Below are 19,829 nucleotides of genomic sequence, written 5' to 3'. Positions count from 1 at the left end.
GTGGGGGAATGATGAGGAAAAAAGCAAGACTAGCAGGAGACACCCAACTTGATGCAGCCCTGTATCAGTGGTTTGTCCAGACTAGAGCTGAAGGAGTGCCTATTTCAGAACCAACTGTAAAGGCACAAGCCAAAAAATTTCATACCGCCTTACATGGGCAAGATTCCAGCTTCAAAGCAAGCAATGGATGGCTAAACCATTTTAAGAAGCGACATGGGATTAGTCACATGACAGTTTCTGGAGAAATTCGCTCTTCAGATTCTGAAGCTGCTATGAACTATTCTTATGAATTAATAGAGGAAGGTAGATATTCCCTAGAGCAGATTTACAATTGTGATGAAACTGGATTGTGCAACAAAATGATGCCTGACACCACCCTAGCTGTGAAAAAAGATGAACATAAACATGAAGGGTTTAAGAAAATAAAGGAGAGATTAACATTGTTGTTTTGTGTCAATAAAATGGGATGACACAAACTTAAACTACTATGTATTGGAAAATTCTAATCTCCTAGGTGCTTCCATCATTTGAATGTGAAGACCCTACTATTTTCATATGATACCACAAAAAACGCATGGATGACAGCTGCTTTGTTTGAAAAATGGTTTCAAAATTCGTACCAGCAGTTTGATCCCACCTTAGAAATCTGAAGATCGAGCCGAAGGCACTGTTATTATTGGACAACTGCCCCGCACACCCACCTGCAGAATGCCTGGTTAGTAATGATGGGAAAATAAAAGCTAGCTTCCTCCCAAAGAATACAACTTCCAGGATTCAGCCTCTGGATCAGGGCATAACATCAATTAAAATGAATTATCGCAGAGAACTTGTGAAAAAGATTGTTTGCGATGAAACCTCAGTCCAGGCAACACTAAAAATTTTAACTCTGAAAGAAGTAATGTACCTCGGCAGCAAATCTTGGGATGCCATTACGCCATGCTGCATTGACAACTGCTGGGAGAAAGGACTTGGGGCAGCATTTACTATTACACAGGAAAACAGAGGCAACATCAGTGTTGATGACAATAGTTTATTTGATGGATTTTCTGAGAATGATGTGTTCAAGGCCGAGAGGGCATTTAGGGAGCTGATGCAGTCACGTGAAAGTGTTGATGAATGGCTCAATTTTGATAATGCCTGCCCAGTTGCAGACCACATGTCGGATGCGGAAATTATTAAAAATATTAAGTTCAATAACACCAATTGTGATGCTGACGATGGTGATGCTTCTGATGATGACAGCGAGGACACCACATGAGGATAGTCCACCATTAGCAGCAGAAGCAGACAAAGGTTTAGAGTGTGCTTTGAGATGGATGGAGACACAAGATATCGACATTGTTCGAATTCTTCAGCTGAGAAATATAATTGACTTTGCCAAAAGCAAACTTGACAGTAGCAGAAAGCAGCTGAAAATCACAGTTTTTCAAACAATAATAATGTATTACAATTGATGGATGAGAAATTTAGTGGTATGAAATTTATACAGACACCGTTAATTAACCTTTGGACGTACTGTTTCATCATTCGTTACGTACACCCGTTACAAATTTTTTAAATTTTTTTCCATTGAATTCAGTCACATAATGATCTGTGACAAAATTATTGAATATTATACATATGTGTGTGGATATTTTCGATGGAAATACTTGTATTGTGGATTCAATGTATGTTATGAGATTCGCTGGTGAGTACACGGTGTTGATACTCTATTCATGCTATAGATTAGACATGTATATATAAACTATACACATGTATGTACCAATGCATGGTTTTCTGAATAAAGTAATATATTACATATGCAATTTCTGTTATCACTGCAAATGTTTTTCTCATTTAATATACACTGATCTAAAATGGTAATTGAGCCAATGAAGCATGCATTTTCGCACCCGCTTTTATTACCCCCCCCCTCGCCACCTGTTAAATCCACAAATGTGTTGGTACTGTACATGGTTGCTTACAACACGGTTCGGTTCATAACACGGTCATGATTCTATGGCTCCCAACTACCGTGTTATAGCCGGGTCACACTGTAGTTAGAAAGAGAAACACTTTTATACAAATGAAATCATATTTTTCTAACAAAATACTGTAAAGGTATTTCTCATTATTCAGCATGAGACAATAAATCTTAAACATTTTGTTTCCACCAATAACAAAGAATCATAGCTATGGGCTCATGACTGTCCATAAGAACTGACTCTTGAGATTTTAGTTTTGTCTTGAGATTATTATTTTGACTTATGATATTTTGGGGTCAAGGGTCAACTGACTTTTCAGTCTGGAAACCTGGTTGACACATTACACTGCAGTTGATCAATAATTTCAGCTTGATCATGAGGCTCAGAGTGTGACCAAGATCATAAGTAAAAAAAAAATGGAGAGTTCTGATGAATATCAACATATCAGAGCTAGGTTCAGTTTGTTAAAACTTCTGGTAATGGTTACTTTTAGTTTGACAGACCTCTAAAATATATTGACCGATTATAAAAACGAATCAAGTTTCAAAATGTACACTAGCAAGCAAGCAAGCAAGCATTCTGCAAGTTACAATTCTGAAATTTCAATCTGAAAAAAGGGTTTTTGCTAGCAAAATTCTGTAGGACAAAACTGTTTGTACCTGGCAGTCACAACACATTATTTATGCAAAAATGCACTTGAAATGCAAAACTGAAGGAATGCCTTATACAAGAGGTGAGATGGACAATAGGGTGAAAATGCACTTTCTCTTTTTGTGGTGCAAAATACCAAGGCTTCTCACCAAAGGGTTATTTCTCTTTAGAGGAAAACTATAAGACAAGAACCACTGTAGTCTTGCACGCTGATGTGTGGCCAGACATATGTAGTACTTTTCCTCCAGTAAAGGTGTTGTCATAATCAATGTTTAGGTTTGTGATTTAAAGCAAGATATTTGAACACTGTAACAGGAAAGATGCCTTTTTAAGATTACACCATCAGTACCATTATTACTATTACCTAATGTTGATCCTCCTTCACTTGGGACACAAGTGAAACCCTGAGTCCTGGGGAAATAGAAAACGGTCACTCCTTCAAATTTCACTGACTTCTTTGGTTTCTTTGACTTAGATGGACCATCTGAAGAGAAAAAGATCTTAGTTAAGATCAAAATACTTCAGGAAACATAACATACTATCAGATCAGGATCTATGCACTTTGTTCAGTTTGATATACATATCCATGAATAAATACAGTACTGTATATTTTAGTAAGAAATCACTTGTCAAGGTACATTACTACCAAATCACAACCTTGAAAATTTTAAAAATAAGACAAGGAGAACAGGGCCTTCATGTCAAGCCAAATACTTCTGCAACACTGTACAATGGGTGATCTTAACACAATGATTACAAGTATAAGCAATGATGCCACTCAATGAAATGTTTTTGGTTTCATAATGTTTCAATATAAGTATGAACAAAAGTCATTAAGGGGTATAGGAAATTTAACAAAATGAAAAAAGTTTACCCAAAACTTTAACATACATTTTCTTTGTCAATGACCTTACCCAAAGATGAAAGCAGCGATGTGTCTTGGAACGTCATAGCTTCATAATAATTCAATCCAAGTATGAATCAAAACTACTTAGAATACTGATGGAATAAATTTGTTTGGTTTAAACTGGTTTCAACAGGACTTTTAACACATAACTGGCAATCTCCTGTGGAGAATATGAAAAAATATGTGTCTTTCTTTATGATAAATGGGGAAGACAGCCCAGTCTAGCCTGGACTGGAGAGTTCATGTAAAATTACTTAAACAGGATTGAAGGAAGGAAAATAACATGCATATTAAAAATCATATTCCTTACTGTATGATCAAAAGCAAACAACAATATCCCTCAAAACTCTTAAACATTAATGTTTCAAGTCTTTACTTCTCTTTATCCCTAAGCAGGCAATTGATTAAAAGTTCTTGCAATTAATTACCTCTGAAAAGAAATTTTTTTATTGAAATGATTTGTATTGTTGGAAGCGATACACAGAAGCTGTAAAATTATATTAAGGGAGGTAACCATATCAATTTCTCTCTAGATTAGGCTTCCAGCCATGTCCTTCCCCTTAACATATCTTGACTGGTCTTCCAAGGTCAGAAGGCACAGATGCTAAATACTGAAAGTGCTTAATTTTACTGAACCATACTTGTCATAAGGGACCCCCACAAGATGAGATAATGCACAGGTCACATGACTGGCCTTTATGCAAGTCCAAAGTGATGGTTTTTGATACTAAAGATGTTTTTTGTTTATTTTTTGGGCTGTTCAATTACTATTCTGCATGAACTATTCTTAGTAACAGATGATAAACAGCATACTATTAGCTTTGGAGGGATCAACCTACAAAATCCGTCAATGGGTTTTGAAACGCAAGAATCAGAGATATCTATCTCACTTTCCCAGTCACAATGTTTGTCAGGAGCCAGTAGGATTTGTTGAAAATGACAGGAAGCCTGTATAAACAATGTATACAGGAAAGTGATAGGCATCATGACTTTGTACCAAAATTTAAAGTGAATGATGGATAAATGGATGAACACACAAAGAGATATGGAGTTTTTCTTTTTATATGAACTTTAATGATTTCATAAAGATCTTTTCTCATTAATGCTGACAGTATACATTAACAGCTGATTTCTGGACAATATCTATTTCTGCAATTTATCTTGAACATTTTGTTGAATTTTAATCTTTATTATTATTATTATAGACATCCAATTATGACAGGCCAGCAGCATGTGATTATGGCAGCTTCTGGCCACTCTTCTTGGGTGCTGCAAAAGCTTTATCAAAGCTTTTAACTTTTGAAGACTAATTGAAAACAATGTCCACTTTAACGGGGAAAATAACAATCACATTACTGTAGTGTATGTAAAACGAGCTCTTTATCATGGCTGCAACAAGTATGAATATTAGGACTCAAGTTGCAGATCTGGCCTCACATTCTCAAAATTAAGACTGCAGATGAACTATCCGGTATGAAAACATGTCCACCAGTCCATTACACTTTCCAAGTCTATGATGACATACAAAGCATATATATTTGCATTCAGTGGCATCTATGCATAACAATGGTTACATAATATGGTGCAAATTAAAAGCAAAGTTTTAACAATATAACACAATTCCATCAAAGGGACTGGTACTCTACTGGCCAAAAAGTGCTTGAAGGAATTCAAGAAGACCTTGATCTTTATCACTGCAATGTTGAAACTTGAGGTTAATCAAGTAATCATTATACTGATGTACTGATATTTATTCATAACAATACAAGTTACTATAATCTTCAGTTGTTGTAAATAATATTTATGTCATTTGCTTTTTCATGCTTTAACAAGGTGTTGTAAATTTCTTGAAAACTGTCAAGGAATGGCTAATTTTGTAATTTTTGTGCAATATTGATGCACAAATGTTCAAATAAGCAAGGAATATTCATATTTGGTGGTGGCATCAAAATTCACCCATTAAGCTGATAATTCATTTGAGACAGTCAATGCAGGAATATGCGTTCATTTCTGTTAATAAAAAAGAATAGCTATTGACAACACCTACTGGTCTTCTACAAGTTACAAACCACAAGGTGGTTAGCTCATGTGGTTTGAAATATCACCACATCCCAACCCCACCAGCTCATGTGGTTTGAAATATCACCACATCCCAACCCCACCAATTCCATGCTGATTATTTAACCCATCAACATGCTCAGCCACTGACAACAAATAAGAGCACAAAGACATTCCAGATTTGTATATTCTAAGTACTTTATTAATCATTTAATAAACACATTATGCAAAGTTTCTCTGTGCTTCGCATATTGTGTACTTGCATCAAATTTGAGGGCTAAACTTCCAGTGTGTCATAGAGAGAATTATGTTTAATTCTGACTGGTTGCTATTGCTTTGTGCTGTCTCCTTTTTACAGTGACACATGTAATCAGAGGCTGAATGCCAATGATAAATTAAAAAAACAAGCAAAAAATCGCAAGAGACCAGATTCCAACCACACAAGTTATTGTCACCTTTTTGATTTGTAGAAGGGGAGTGGGTCTTGTTAACAATTTCCCTTTTCACTGGCAGAAATGAGTATCTGACAAAGCAATTGATTTGCATCTGCAGAAAGGAAAATGTTAAGGATCTGGTTGTTAGTCATCTCTGCTTGTACACAATGGATTTATTCTATGTAAGATTTCCTTTGCATGAAGAAATTGCCCTCTTTTGTTTGTTTTGAAGATAACACCATACTGACTTTCAAGTTTAAGGGAAGACATGAAATTTGTTAACAAGATGTTTTTCGAAACACAGATTGCAAAATAGAAGGCATGGTAACCAACAGCTGTCCTAAATTGGTTCAACTGAGCAGCCTCTACCGAAGAGGCTGAATAAAAATCATTGGCAACAAACAGGCAATCTGTATGAAAATACCTTTTATATCTTGTCAAGGACAAGATCGGCAAACTAGAAATACAAACAAAATGTAAACACATTTAAAAAGGCACCATTCACCACTGAAATACCTTCTAAAGATAAAAAGACCATCAAATTTGGTAATGTGTATTGCTAATGTATCTTATTGTAGGCTGTGTAGTGTGAACTGTATTAATTTGCAGCAGAGGTGCATCTTTTCACTCCTAGCTGAAACTATCTTCGGCATTCTTGTGTGATAAGATTTTCAAATAGTCTCCATGTTAATTATACCGGATGTAACACTAGATCTATTTTCAGACAAATTGGATACCATTAAAATTTTTTTGCTCAAAACCCTTTATTAATATGACCATCCCTTCAGTAGAATAAGTGACAAGATTTTAAATATATGCTGTTTTTGTTGTTGTGGGATTAAACGCCATTTTTCAGCATGATAGGCTATACATGGCGGCCAGTATTAATGGTGGAGGAAGAATCCGGGAAAACCCCGGAAAGAACCACCAACCCACAAGAAGCTACTGGCAAGCTTTCTCTCGTACCCACATTGGCTGAATCCAAGACTTGAACCCATGCAAACAGAGGTGAGATGGCAGTGATCTGTAACAGTTACTGTGTATGTGACATAAACTACATTAAATTAACCGACTTTTTCATAACTGTGATCAAAGATAACAAGGCAGCCAAGCAAAATGAATACTTCGTAAAATAAAGAGTTTGATTTCATAGATACAGACCACTGTGAGCAAACGAGTTTCAGAGAATTCTTGAACTTGCACTTAGAGATATCCTCAAGGATGATAAGAAGTTTCATTTTTAATTCCAATTATTTAACTCTTGACATCAATATTGTACTAACTGAGCAATACAAAAATTGAGCTTCAATGTAGACGATTGTCTCATGAAATAAATGTTGCGCATTTTTGAAAAAAGGAATCTTGTCTGGTGGTGTATCAACAGTTAGTCTAGTACCCTGGTTTTTGGACTCCCGATTCGGCAGGATAATATTAATCACCACTACGGGAATCAGACTCATCAAGAAAACACAAAGCAGTGATGTAATACACATTTTTTTACGTGTACACATGATGGTTGTTGAAAACAGTTGGAACAATCTTTCATATGTTGGACATTTTGAAAATAAATGTTATTTAAACAGAATAACGAACAACTTCAGTAGAAAAGTGCGTTATTAAAAATTATTATCTATGTGATTGTAAAATGAGGATTCAATCGTTAAACAGTTCAGTTACCTAATGCCGCTCCCCGCCCTGCAGTTTTCTCAATGTCAAAGCGATTTTTAAAAAAAAAAAAATTTGGAGGTCCCTCTGTAAATTGAGTCTTGCTTATAGTGAGGTCTATGTTTGTGGACCCCATTGTGTGTGAGTTATCAAAGGAGATGTGTATGTACAAATTAAACAGCCAAAAAGGTCGTCGCCAATAAAATCTGTGATGGCCTTCCACTAGATTAAGTAGTTTTCCACTACACCAGGGAGAAAGCCACCTGAATGAGTGGACCTTCTCCACTCGTAGTGGGCACTTAATTCCCTGCCCCTCTGTCCATGTCTACCTGATTTAGTGGACAATCCATTAAAAGTGATGCATGTACTCTAGCCAAGTGCAAGACATATTTAGGTGAAAAAAGCAAAATGATTATGCCAAAAGTATAATAGTCGTTGTGAATACTGGTGTGAGACCTCCTTTCAGAGAATAAAATAACAAAAGTCAGATGTGATGGAAGATAAATTGATATGATTTATACTGCACTAAAATGAACAAAACGATTAAAATGAGCCATAGTTCAAATCAGCAATGATAAGGATAACTAAATAGCTACCTGAGCTAAAAAATGGAATAAAACAATTCTAAATCACAATAAATGTTACCTGAAACCCTCCCTCAGGGCAACCTAAATGCAAGTTAGGGGGAAAAATGTGTGGGTGTGTGTGATTTGGATTTTTAACGTAGCTTTAACAATTTTTCGGTCATATTGCTACGATGTCTGCAGTGTGGCAGTTTATAGTTATGTCTAGCACTGGGGCATCATGCCGCAGACATGTATCATGATGTCCCACCCAGTCACATTATCCTGACACCAGGCATACCAGTCCTGATACTAACCTCTTAATGCTGAGCGTCAAGTGAGGCAGCTGTTAGTGCCATTTTTGTAAGTCTGGTATATGACTTGGCCGGGGATCGAACCCATGACATCATGCATCTGAGGCAGATGCTCTAACCACTAGGCCACCGGAGCGGTCGGGAAAAAATGTAACCATATATGCCAATAACTCGAGAAAAAAACTAATTCTGAACAGGAATAATACTTGAGTTAAGGGTAATTTCAAAATGTGAAAGGGACACACATAATGAAAATGCTTAATTCATAACAATTTTCTTCAAACATGTATTTAAATCATTTCAATGATGGTAATGACTGAAAAAAAAACAAAACAAAGATAAGTATGCTTGGGTCAGGATTACTGGTTGGACTACCGATCTTTCTCAATCTGATTAAAATCAGATTTCCACTGTTATACATGAAAATCTGACAGTGATCACTTAGGATCATGTTCTGGCAACCTATGTTATTACCATAATCACTAATTTTATCAGCCATCAGATGAAGTCTTATATCTTCGCATTTGGAGTCTGAGAAGTGTGGATGAAGAGCATGAATGTGTATGGAATGATTTTATTCACTTTCACATTTCTGAAAGCTGCATTTCCATTGGCTAATTCAAAGGTCACCAGAACATGAACCCTAAGTGGCTGTCATCAGATCTTCATGTAGGACGGTGGAGATTAAGGCTGTCAAAAACCACGAAAAACTTCACCTGGGTACCCATTGCGCCATTTGTCTATTATAAATTGTGCTATAATATTTTGTTTAATTTGTCAATAATAATGAATTAATATTACAATGTCGTTTCACTTATTAAAAAAATTCCAACAACTTCCACAGCAAGTTTTGTTATTTATTACTCATGGCAAATGGCGGTGAAAGTCAACTTCCAGCTGAGAACTTAAATACTAAACGAGGTTTACACTTAAGTAAGCAAAACATTACAATATTAAAATTTCAAATTAGAATAAAATAAAGTTTTTTGAGTGTTTTTATGGACTAAAAACTAAAAAATGAATGAACTAAGAAAGAATTTATCAAAGCTAAATAATACCAGTCTGCCCTAGTGTACAAATACATGATCGTTGTCCCCCACATATTAGTATTGTTTCGAACTGTGAAGCCATTCACATAGCCCAGCATGCAGCAGCTGTTTCATAGTGGGCCGCTGATGCATAATGGGTGGTCCTACTCCCAAATATAGACTGGAGCTGCAACCCAAACCAGAGTACTGCTGATGATATATGATATTTTGATAGTGTTGTCAACAAATTATTTTTGTGAACAGGTACTAATCATTAATTTTCAATGCCCAGGTTTTTCACTACGGTTGGGTACCCGTCGACAGTCCTAGTGGAGAGATGTTTTTAATCAGACTGGATCTTTCTGGAAGTCACCCTATGGGAGGACGAATTTTCAGCATAGTCAAGGTTATTTTCTGTCCAGGAAAGTTATGCAAAGTTATGCATAAGCAACCAGTTATGTATTACTAATATTAAAATGCACTTGTTACTTTGGGAATAAATTATTTATTTTGTTGTAACATTTTTGTTTCAACTAAAAATGTGATATTCTGCAAGCTGTTCAAATGTGGTGATTCAGTGCAGCAGGCTTGTGTGTTGGAATCATTTCTCAAGTCATTTAACAAATTTAAACTAAGTTATATCGACTTATACCTGCATGAAATCGATAGAAAAATTACTTATTTTCTCAAAAATGGCAAGTATTATAATCATTATGTTTTTATTTCGCTGATTAAAGACATAAAGATTTTAATACTCTCACAATTTCTGAGAAAACAGACAATTTTCATATCGATTTCATGCAGGTATAACTCGATTTAACAATGTTTAAGTTTGCTAGCCCATCTGCTAAGTGGCCATGCTTTAATGCCACCATGTTGGCCTCTTGTGATGCAACACTGGTTTTTATACCTTCCATATATAAAAAATATGGATATCGAGCTGTCTGCGAAACAAAAAGTCTACTAGATGAATCTAATCCACTGAGCGTTTGGATTGTTTGAACAAATATATTTATGGCAAGCACCCAAATGATCCATACTGCAACCTCCTAATATTCTGGTTAGAATTCAATCAATTTAGCTCACGATCAGTTCAGTTACGACTCTATTACATAATTATTTTGAGCGTCACATTGTGGAGGAAAATTCCCTGGTTTTCCAGACTTTCATTAATATTTGAAAAATTCAAGTACTTTTCACAGACTGGGAAAAAAATCATTTCTTCCGACGTTTTCCTGATAGCATGGGAACCCTGTTATACTGGGGCACGATTTCATGTCTAGCATAGGTGACTGGCTGCTTGCTCAAAACCCAAATTCACTGAATTCAGCTGGAATTCACTTGTATATCACATGTAAGTACAGTAATTGAACAACTTATGTTCACTTATAAGTGAAGTATGCCAAATTTGCATATAAAATCTTAATTTTTCACCTATATGTTACTTAAGAGTGTCCTGTAAATAATATGAATAGTCACTCACAAGTCTTGTGTAAGTGATGACATTAAGTGTCCTACAAGCCATGTACAGTTGGAACTGTACTTGTATGCTGTGTTACTTTAATTTGAATGTATCTATAGAAATTCCTAAATCGTATGAGAACATTTAACAATGACTTAGAATCAAAGAGAACTACCAACATACATTTACTCAAGTAATGTAAATGTCCATAACTGCTGATAAAATAGGCAAATAACAATTAAATAATCAAATAATTGGCAGGGCCCCTGACAGTGTAAAGGTCCCTACAAACTCAACTCAGTGGATTCAAATGGCTCCTCTTCCTGGAAAGATAGAGAAAGCACAGGGTTAAGTTTTTAAGCATCTCATCTGATAAATCTGGGATTGTCAGTTGTGAAGTATGGACAGATTGGAAAACAATTTGTATGTGCATAACAGTACAACCTTGTAAATATCTCTGTGTGTGTGTGTGTGTGTGTGTGTGTGTGTCAGAAATTGCAGAAGTCAGTCATACATGAGGATACATCGGTGCTGCCATCTGTGACAACAGAGCTGCTGCTGCTGTTGTCATCACTTTCAGAAGCTGGGGGCGTGAAGCCATCAAGGTCCTCTAACTTTCTCTTTGGCATCTTGGCATATCAGGTTTTCTACCGTTTCACCTCACAGTATGTTTCTGAAACAGGACAGAACATTATGTTACATGTACATATCATGAAAAATCCATATCTGCTCAAAAGACATTAAAGTGGCTTCCTGTGCAGAGAAATTTACATCTCCAGTCTACATTTTCCAGTCAGTCAGTCTCAAACCCAAAGGATCCAGGGACTTGTTTTTGCAACATTCTCTTCCTTTATTTTTAATATAATTTAAGAACTTAGAGCTAAGAAGATCCAAAAATTGGTAAAACTGGTGAAGCAAGGGTCTCAGACTGAAATTCCACTGGCCAAACAGATTTTCCAGGAAACCAAGATAATTTTTTTCTTCTTTTTAATTGCTGTGTGTTTGAAACCAACACGAATAATACTGAGCAGTAAGATTATCAAGATGGCTACCATGGTGACTATACTGGCTGTACGGTTCTGACTAGGACCAACCAGACATCACAAGTCTTTTTGGTGAAAATCCAATGTCAATAGGATCATCCTTTCATTCAAGATGACCTTTGTAATGGCATTACTGGATGTAATATTGGCACCAGTTTTAATCAGGACTGACAAGGTATGATAAATTGTATTCTGCTGAAAATGCAATAGTGATAAACTTTATGTTTATTAGTAGCAATAACAAGATTGCCAAGATAGCTGAAATGAAGGCTACACTGGATGTCAGCTAAGTACTATTTTCATTCAGGACCAACTTGACAGCATAAACATCACTTTCTAAAACTTACAAAAATGGTACTAACAGCTGCCTCGCTTGGTGCTCAGCATTTTAAGATGTTAGTGTTGGGCCTGGTGGCCTGGTGTCAGGATAATGTGACTGGGTGGGATATCATGCTACATGTCTGCGGCATGATGCCCCAGTGCTAGACATTGTTATAAACTGTCACACTGCATACATCGTAGCAATTATGACTGAAAAATTGTTAAAGCTACATTAAAAATCTAAATCACACTCACAGTAACTTTCTTGTGTAAATAAAACCATCTAAAGGGGTCAAGCTAGACTTGAATTTTATGGAGAAGTGACCTCTCCCTTGGACTGAACAGGGAGAAGTGGATGTGAAGCAAAAAACAATAATATATATATATATATATATATATATATATATATATATATATATATATATATATATATATATATATACACACACATATATATATACATGTAAATAAATATATGTGTGTGTGTGTGTTCTCGTATTTGCTCTTATTTGAATTATGCCCTCTATTTCTCACTATTCATATTTGCATTTAACATTTGATTTAAACAATACTTTATTTTCAAGTTGAAAATTTTTGAGTTAGTTTGGCCATATGAGAAGAGAATAACATAAACCATATTGTAACGAGCTTTAACTGAGTAACTAATTACATTATTTTAGTTAGTAAAAATGCTTAAACCATCCTTAATCAATTTTTTGTTGTTGTTATATTTTCTAAAAGTTCACAATAATGGCACTTTCAAAGATTTCTAAACACATCTGAAACAACCCATTACCAGGTACATGAGGGCAAATGCACAAGTGTCATACTGTACATCCTCATATCTTTGTTTCTAATAAAATATTAACATTAATATTTTTTTGGCCACAACTTTATTAATACCAGCACTATCCGTGACATAGCACCATTTTCATTTGAGACCAACTAATCTTCATGACTATTTTAGTGTAAACTCCATGTTAATATAACCATCCATGCAGTATAAGTATCAATACCAAGATTTTAACATTTTCCTTAAGTGGAGCCAATTGTTTCAACATTTTGTGTCAAAATGGAGAATCATAATTGGTGTTCTAAAAATAACTGATTTTTTTTCTCCATTCATGACATACATAAGTAATGCACAATTGATCAATTTGTACAAGTTCAAAAACATGTGACTCATTTCATCTTTGTAATCGATATAACATCCTCAATTAAAAATAATGTTATACTGTTTTCTAACATCACAAGGATAATCATATATATCAACAAAATCTCTGTCAAAATTACATAAATATCATCTATGTGCATAAGTACTGCATTACCAAGCAACTGTACCCTCCATCCTTTACATGAAAATGTTGGCTTCAAGGGATCAAGTAGTGGTAATAAAATCAGAACATTGTTTCAAAGCATTTCCAAACAAGACAACCTAGATAGGTGCAAACACTGAAATTCTGAATGGAAAGCCTGTATTTTATTTATTAGTAATCAATCACCCAGCATCTTTATTATAAACATCTCAGTATAACAAAAACAAATCTATTTTAAATAAAAAAAAAGAAATATATTTTTCAATATCTTACAGAATTAAGAAAAAGGAAATGAATCAAAATAAATTTTGTCTAAATAAAAGTATGTGCCTTCAAGGGATGCCTGAAATAACCTGGCTTAAATTCTTGTTATCTGTTATCAACTTGTGATCTTGCACAAAATCAATGATAACCAGCATGAATTTCTTAAAGGCCTTATATTCTTATGATTCAATCATCCTTATGACTGACTCCCTTCCCAACATATTCAAGTGCTGGAAACAACAATGATATGTTGGAGGTTATTAACCTTAGACAGAGAATAATATATGAATGCATTTATTAAACAGACCAAGAATTTCTGGATTCAGACAATACATTTCTTGTAGCAACTCTTTGTACAAAATGTTTTGCAACAAGGAAAAGAGGATCACCCTGCCTAGTTCAAGATCAAAAAAAAGGTCAGAAGTATCTATGTTTTGTGCAAAGCACTAATATTGAAATTATTTCCTAAATTTTAGGCTGCCATGACTTTTTTCTACTAGTACATAGCGAATTTTGACATGGTCTTCAGCTGATAAAGGCAGATTGTGTTTAACAAGAAAACTCACAAACAATGCTTCAGCATTGGTAGCTTGCAGGTCTTCTGTTGATGGCTTAAAATATTCCAGAGCTGAAATCTGCTGCAAGTTCTTAATTTTCCCAACCTCCATTTGCTTTTTGCTACCAATGTGCTTCCTCACATCGTCTCTGCCACCATGTCCAATGCTAAAAAATGCCCAGGGGCTCGTATCATTGTTTAAAACTGACCCGTCATACATGTACAATATAATAACTACAAGGCAGGACGCATGACTCCTTGCTAGTGTGACATATCAGGAATAATCGCTGATATTTCAAGCTAAGCTTTGCTTAGCTTAATAAATTTGGTACTGATATTTAGCTCAGGCATTCGACTATGTATCCCTGTCAAAAGTTTGACTTAATATCATACCTTTAAGGAATGCCTAATCATTTTCCCACAGTACCACTCGACATGGCTCTGATTGCACCCGCTTAATATGTAAGAACAAATGGAATACTGTCCTTTCATTGGTTTGAAGAAAATGACTTCCTGTATTTATTTATAACTTATTTTCAGTTGGCCAATGAGAAGGTAGTATTCCATTCATGGCGTTGTTTTTGCATTATAATTGAGAATTGGGAAATTCGTGATTTTTTTGCATGTGGCTTGAATTCGTGAATCGCTGAAAAAGTTGTGAAATTCATGCCAAAATCATGAGGACCGGCAGCTATGATTAGTATATATTTACCAATCCAATGTATTTTTTAACTGAAGCAAAGATAGCACAGAGCTTTATTTAACTCAACTGTGTTAATGAAGACTGCTCAGGTGATTCAAACATAACAACAAAAAGGTTTCCCATGAAAGTAATATGGCAAGGATATCATTTCTGTAGCCAATTAAAATAATTGTTAAATGATAAAATTAAGTACCAGAAAGACTTAGAATAGGGGTATTTTTTTCTAATCTTCTACAAACTGATAATGGGCTAACTTACCACCGTCATCAAAGTGTCCAACTGCTGCAGCTAACCATGGCATCTAATCTCAAGACTCACACAATGAGTATCCAAACCGAACTTATCTGGCCAGAAACATTCCCCCTTTTCTATCCAATCAAATTCTACCAGTATAAAAGGAAATCTGGTTGTTATGACAACTTGCATGTAAAGTCTGACTTTCTCTGAGAGGCACTATTGAACAACAGTGTTAGTGCATTGGATCAATACTTCAACACTGTATTTGGTTCTTGAATGAAGAAGAGTGACTAAAGCAGTCTATTACCAGAATATGAGATCTGATTTATATTTTTGTTACTTAATTCCAGATCTTTCAAATCCAAACAGACAACTGTTTTTGCTTCAATCAAAGCATGGACATTATATGTTTATCCATGGCATGAAATTAACTTTTTCAATACCATCAACATTTTGATATAATATTTTCAACTAGCAAAAATCTGGTCATTTTCAATACTGACCAGCATATTTGACATTCTAAATAAAACATCACTATCAAGAACCTTAAGTTCATTTTTTCCAGGAAGCAATCTACTGTCATATCAAAGTTGTAATTAGCCGGTGCTTGTTAATGGTGTTTTGAAGCCCAATATTGTATTTAATTTGGTGTGGAATTTGAACAAGGGTTTCCAAAAATCTTCAACTCGAAACAATCAGGGTAACACCCATACCATAATTCCTCCCCTAATACATGTATCTGTTGACCAAGGAAAATGAATTCTGACATTACAAATATTATATCTTGGCCCTGTAGTTCACAAACTAAAACTAAAACTAAAATCTGTACACCCAAAATTTAGAAATCTTGGGAAATGTACATAAATGTTTCAAAGTTTGGTTTGATGTGAGCCTACATTCAAGGCTTTTCAGAAATTTACACAATTCATCTAAAGAAAGTGACCGTGTAAAAAAATGACAAATCCAAATTTACTCAATTTTGTTCAGTCTATGGGACTTGAGTCATCCCAACTACATGCATATGCTTAAGTGCTGAAACAAATACACGATTCATTGCCTGTATTTAATTTGCATTCATCATCACCATTTACTTGGGTTAAACCAGAAGCCAGGGAAACAGAATTCTGATCAAATTCTGTAAATAACTGTGACCCCTCTGTCTTTTATATATGTTTATCGCATCTTCCAAGAAACACATTTTGAAAGCTATTTCTGATTACATTCTAAAACACCAACTTCCAGGTGATCTTCCAATAACATACTGCCTAGTTGTGTTAGAAACACCGTTTTCATTGGCTATTTGGCTCACGCATGAGCAGAAGGGTAAAAGTTGGGAGTTCTTTTTTAATTTTTTGGGCTCAACGGACTCATTATTTTCATATCAAGATCACTCTTTATTCCAATTGCCCATCTTATCCTACTTTTTGCAAAGGTTCATCTATCTGTTTGCAGTCATACCAGTCTGCCTTAGATCTGAGACCAAAAAGTCTAAAATCCTAACAAGATCAGATTCCGACCATTGGTGAATTTTGGGTAAAAAAAAGTCGGGTCCAAAAAATGAGGTTTCTCTATCTGTATTTTGTATTGCAACTAGATATTCCAGATTATTTGGTATCATTGTAGAGCTACATATGCCTACCTTTCTATAATACCACCCATTTTTGTGTATCATGTATGACCATAATGCTACAGAGCTCGGCAGCAGGCTACTACCTCCTGCCCTGTAAAGTTGTCACTATGGGTTAATGTGTTAAAATTGATTTCCTATACAATGTATTTGTGAAACATACATGTACTATGTATATAGACTGTTAAAACCTGGACCCACTTTTCACAAAATATCTCAATTTGAGTACATACTTGTTTATGCAACATAATTTTTTATATTTCAATAACATTTATGAAATACATATTTATGGACAATTTTTGTTGTTAAAACTCTTCTTTTTTGCAATATTTTGACTCCAATTTCCAATTTCATCTGATAAAAATGAAGTCAATGATGAGTTCAAGACAGAAGTTTCACAAGAGTTAAGCCTAACTGGGTGAGCTTTGCAAAAGTGCACTGCAGTTTAGGTGTGTGTAACCTACAGATATAATCGGAGTTTGTGTTAATATATACATGCACTGTTGTAATTAAAAATAGTCATAATTTATGTACTAGGTCAAGTGCAGATTTGCTAAATTAAAATACTACAAAGGGGAGGACATAACTCTGATTTTCTTTTTTTTACATATTGTTATCGACTTTCAATTCAGTAAGCATTCTAATTCTAATGAATCAATTACAAGTGATTAAAAGATGATTAAAAGAGTTTAATTCATAAAAGAACTAATAAAAAAGCAACAGCAAAATCAATACCATGTATAAAAATAAATTTAGTTTATATTTATCAAGTTGAAATTCTCTCTAGTGAAAACAATTTTTTAAATGGATGCATTTCTGACACTGTTCAATTTTGCAATGGGGCAAATTGATACCTATTCTTCTCAAACATTACAAGGAAACAAGTAATCTTTACTGGAACTCCTATTTTTGTGAATGGGACTCCCAAATTATTTCCATCCATGGGTCCTGGACCGCAACTTTCAAAATAGTTTGGAAAACTTTGTGTTTGATACATGGCTGTGACAATACCATCTTATATTAGCAATTTGCGATAGATGAGGGGTGACATCCAATTATGGGTGTGATATTCTGAAACTTGCTTTGGAGTTTTCATTCCTTATAAAATGTGCAAAGTATTAGATCTATATCATATCTGCTCCATACAGTGCTCAAATAATCTGACAGACCAATGCCCAGGGCCTTCAAATCTGAGATCAGGCCCCTCCTGTATTCTAAGCGAGGTGCCCATCGGTCAGGTCGCATAAAAAACCTAATTAGCCTGTGAAAACTTTGATTGCATTGATGAAATGTGGAAATTTATTTTGAAGAGGAGTAAATTATGTAAATTATTCATATTTATCTCCATTTATGCCCCTTACCCTTATGAAGATCTCTACTTATACTTCTATTGCAAGCTCTAACCTTTGTAGATAGTGAAGCATGTGACCTATGAATGGAGAACAGATTGCCTGGGTTACCACTAACTAGTACTTACATGGCTTTAAGTTAACATATGTACATGTGATTTTAAAATACCATTATCCACAGACAACCAGAACTGTCCCAACAATTTTTGCAACCAGTGCAATTACGTGTGGCCGCATAACATGATTTAAGGCCAGTGTGTATGCATTACAAGTTAATTGATTATTTTATTGTTGTAATCTGTAGAGATTAGACCAAATGCAGTATGTTTTGTTTGCAGTATTATAAGTAAAAAAGGGATCAAATATGGTCATGTCAGCTCTTCTATCTTTGATTAAAAAACAAATCAGCTGACCTTTGGTGGAGTTGAAATTGGCAAAAACACATTATTTTTTGGGTGGTCTTGTTTAAATTCTATTACGTTATTTGAAGTGTTTGAAGTTAAAGTTGAATGACTAATAATCTGCTGCCCCATGTTCACACTTACTCTAGTGCAGTGACTTACTGGTTAAACAAATTATGCGGCATATAGGAACAATGTCAAAAATGTAAACAGAAACTGAAACTGTATAAATCAAGACATGCTTCCAATGCTAATGAATATAAACATGTTCATCAACTGACTAATAAGGACATTGCTAGAGCAATTAGACCATGGCTAACCTTGGGAGCTGAAGAAAAACAATGAAGTTTTTTGAGATTCAGATAATCACACAAGTCAATTTAATATGATTTTGTTTTCAGTTTGGGCATATGGAAAATAGAGTTGGGTCTGTGTCTAAAAAACAAATATTCTTTGAGCTCAGCTAGCAGAGGCTTTCAATACCACAGGTGCTCGACGCGAGTTTGATGTTGAAAAAAAAAATAATCTGAAGAGAAAAAAATCATACAGAGTGACAAAAATACCTTAGATTATGGCAGTGCATCATCCTGTTTGCATTACCTATCTGACAAACTTAACTAAAAACTATAACAGCATGATAAAGTGACGGTGCTAAAATCAGTTGAGTATTTATTTGTAATTAGTATTTTGTTAAAAATGTTAGTAAATCGACTTTATCTCCACAGAGACAAGTCGGACGAATTACGGTTACACCAACATGATTCCCACACTATGTAAAGTATGAAAATGGATGCAAACTTTATGCATTTGATAGTAATAAGTATAAATAATAAAATTGACCCATTCTGACATAGGACCCTCTCTATCATACTATATGAGAGAAGGTACATAACTTCCAAATACGTCGTTCAACCCATGACCCTCGATTTCCTTCTGCTATTTCCGTCTTTAAAGGCACACGAAAAT

At 34.9% G+C, this 19,829-nt stretch overlaps 1 protein-coding gene across 2 annotated transcripts in view; it reads right to left on the bottom strand.

The window, feature by feature from the left end:
- The window catches only part of LOC149789477 (uncharacterized), a 34,636-nt gene that overhangs the window by 11,863 nt on the left and 2,944 nt on the right, over positions 1-19,829 (bottom strand). For both annotated transcript variants that reach the window (XM_089971484.1, XM_089971483.1), the window contains exons 2-3: positions 11,561-11,719; positions 2,980-3,099 (exon numbers count right to left, since the gene is read on the bottom strand). In XM_089971484.1, coding sequence (XP_089827610.1) covers positions 2,980-3,099; positions 11,561-11,675 — 235 coding nt within the window. In that variant the 5' untranslated portion in view covers positions 11,676-11,719. The remainder of the gene's footprint in view (positions 1-2,979; positions 3,100-11,560; positions 11,720-19,829) is intronic.

Source organism: Sinohyriopsis cumingii, chromosome 10 (assembly GCF_028554795.1).
Source record: "Sinohyriopsis cumingii isolate HCF-2022 chromosome 10, ASM2855479v2, whole genome shotgun sequence".
NCBI lineage: Eukaryota > Metazoa > Mollusca > Bivalvia > Unionida > Unionidae > Sinohyriopsis > Sinohyriopsis cumingii.
Note: the sequence above shows the minus strand (reverse complement) of the source record. Positions and strands in the feature narration are given on the sequence as shown.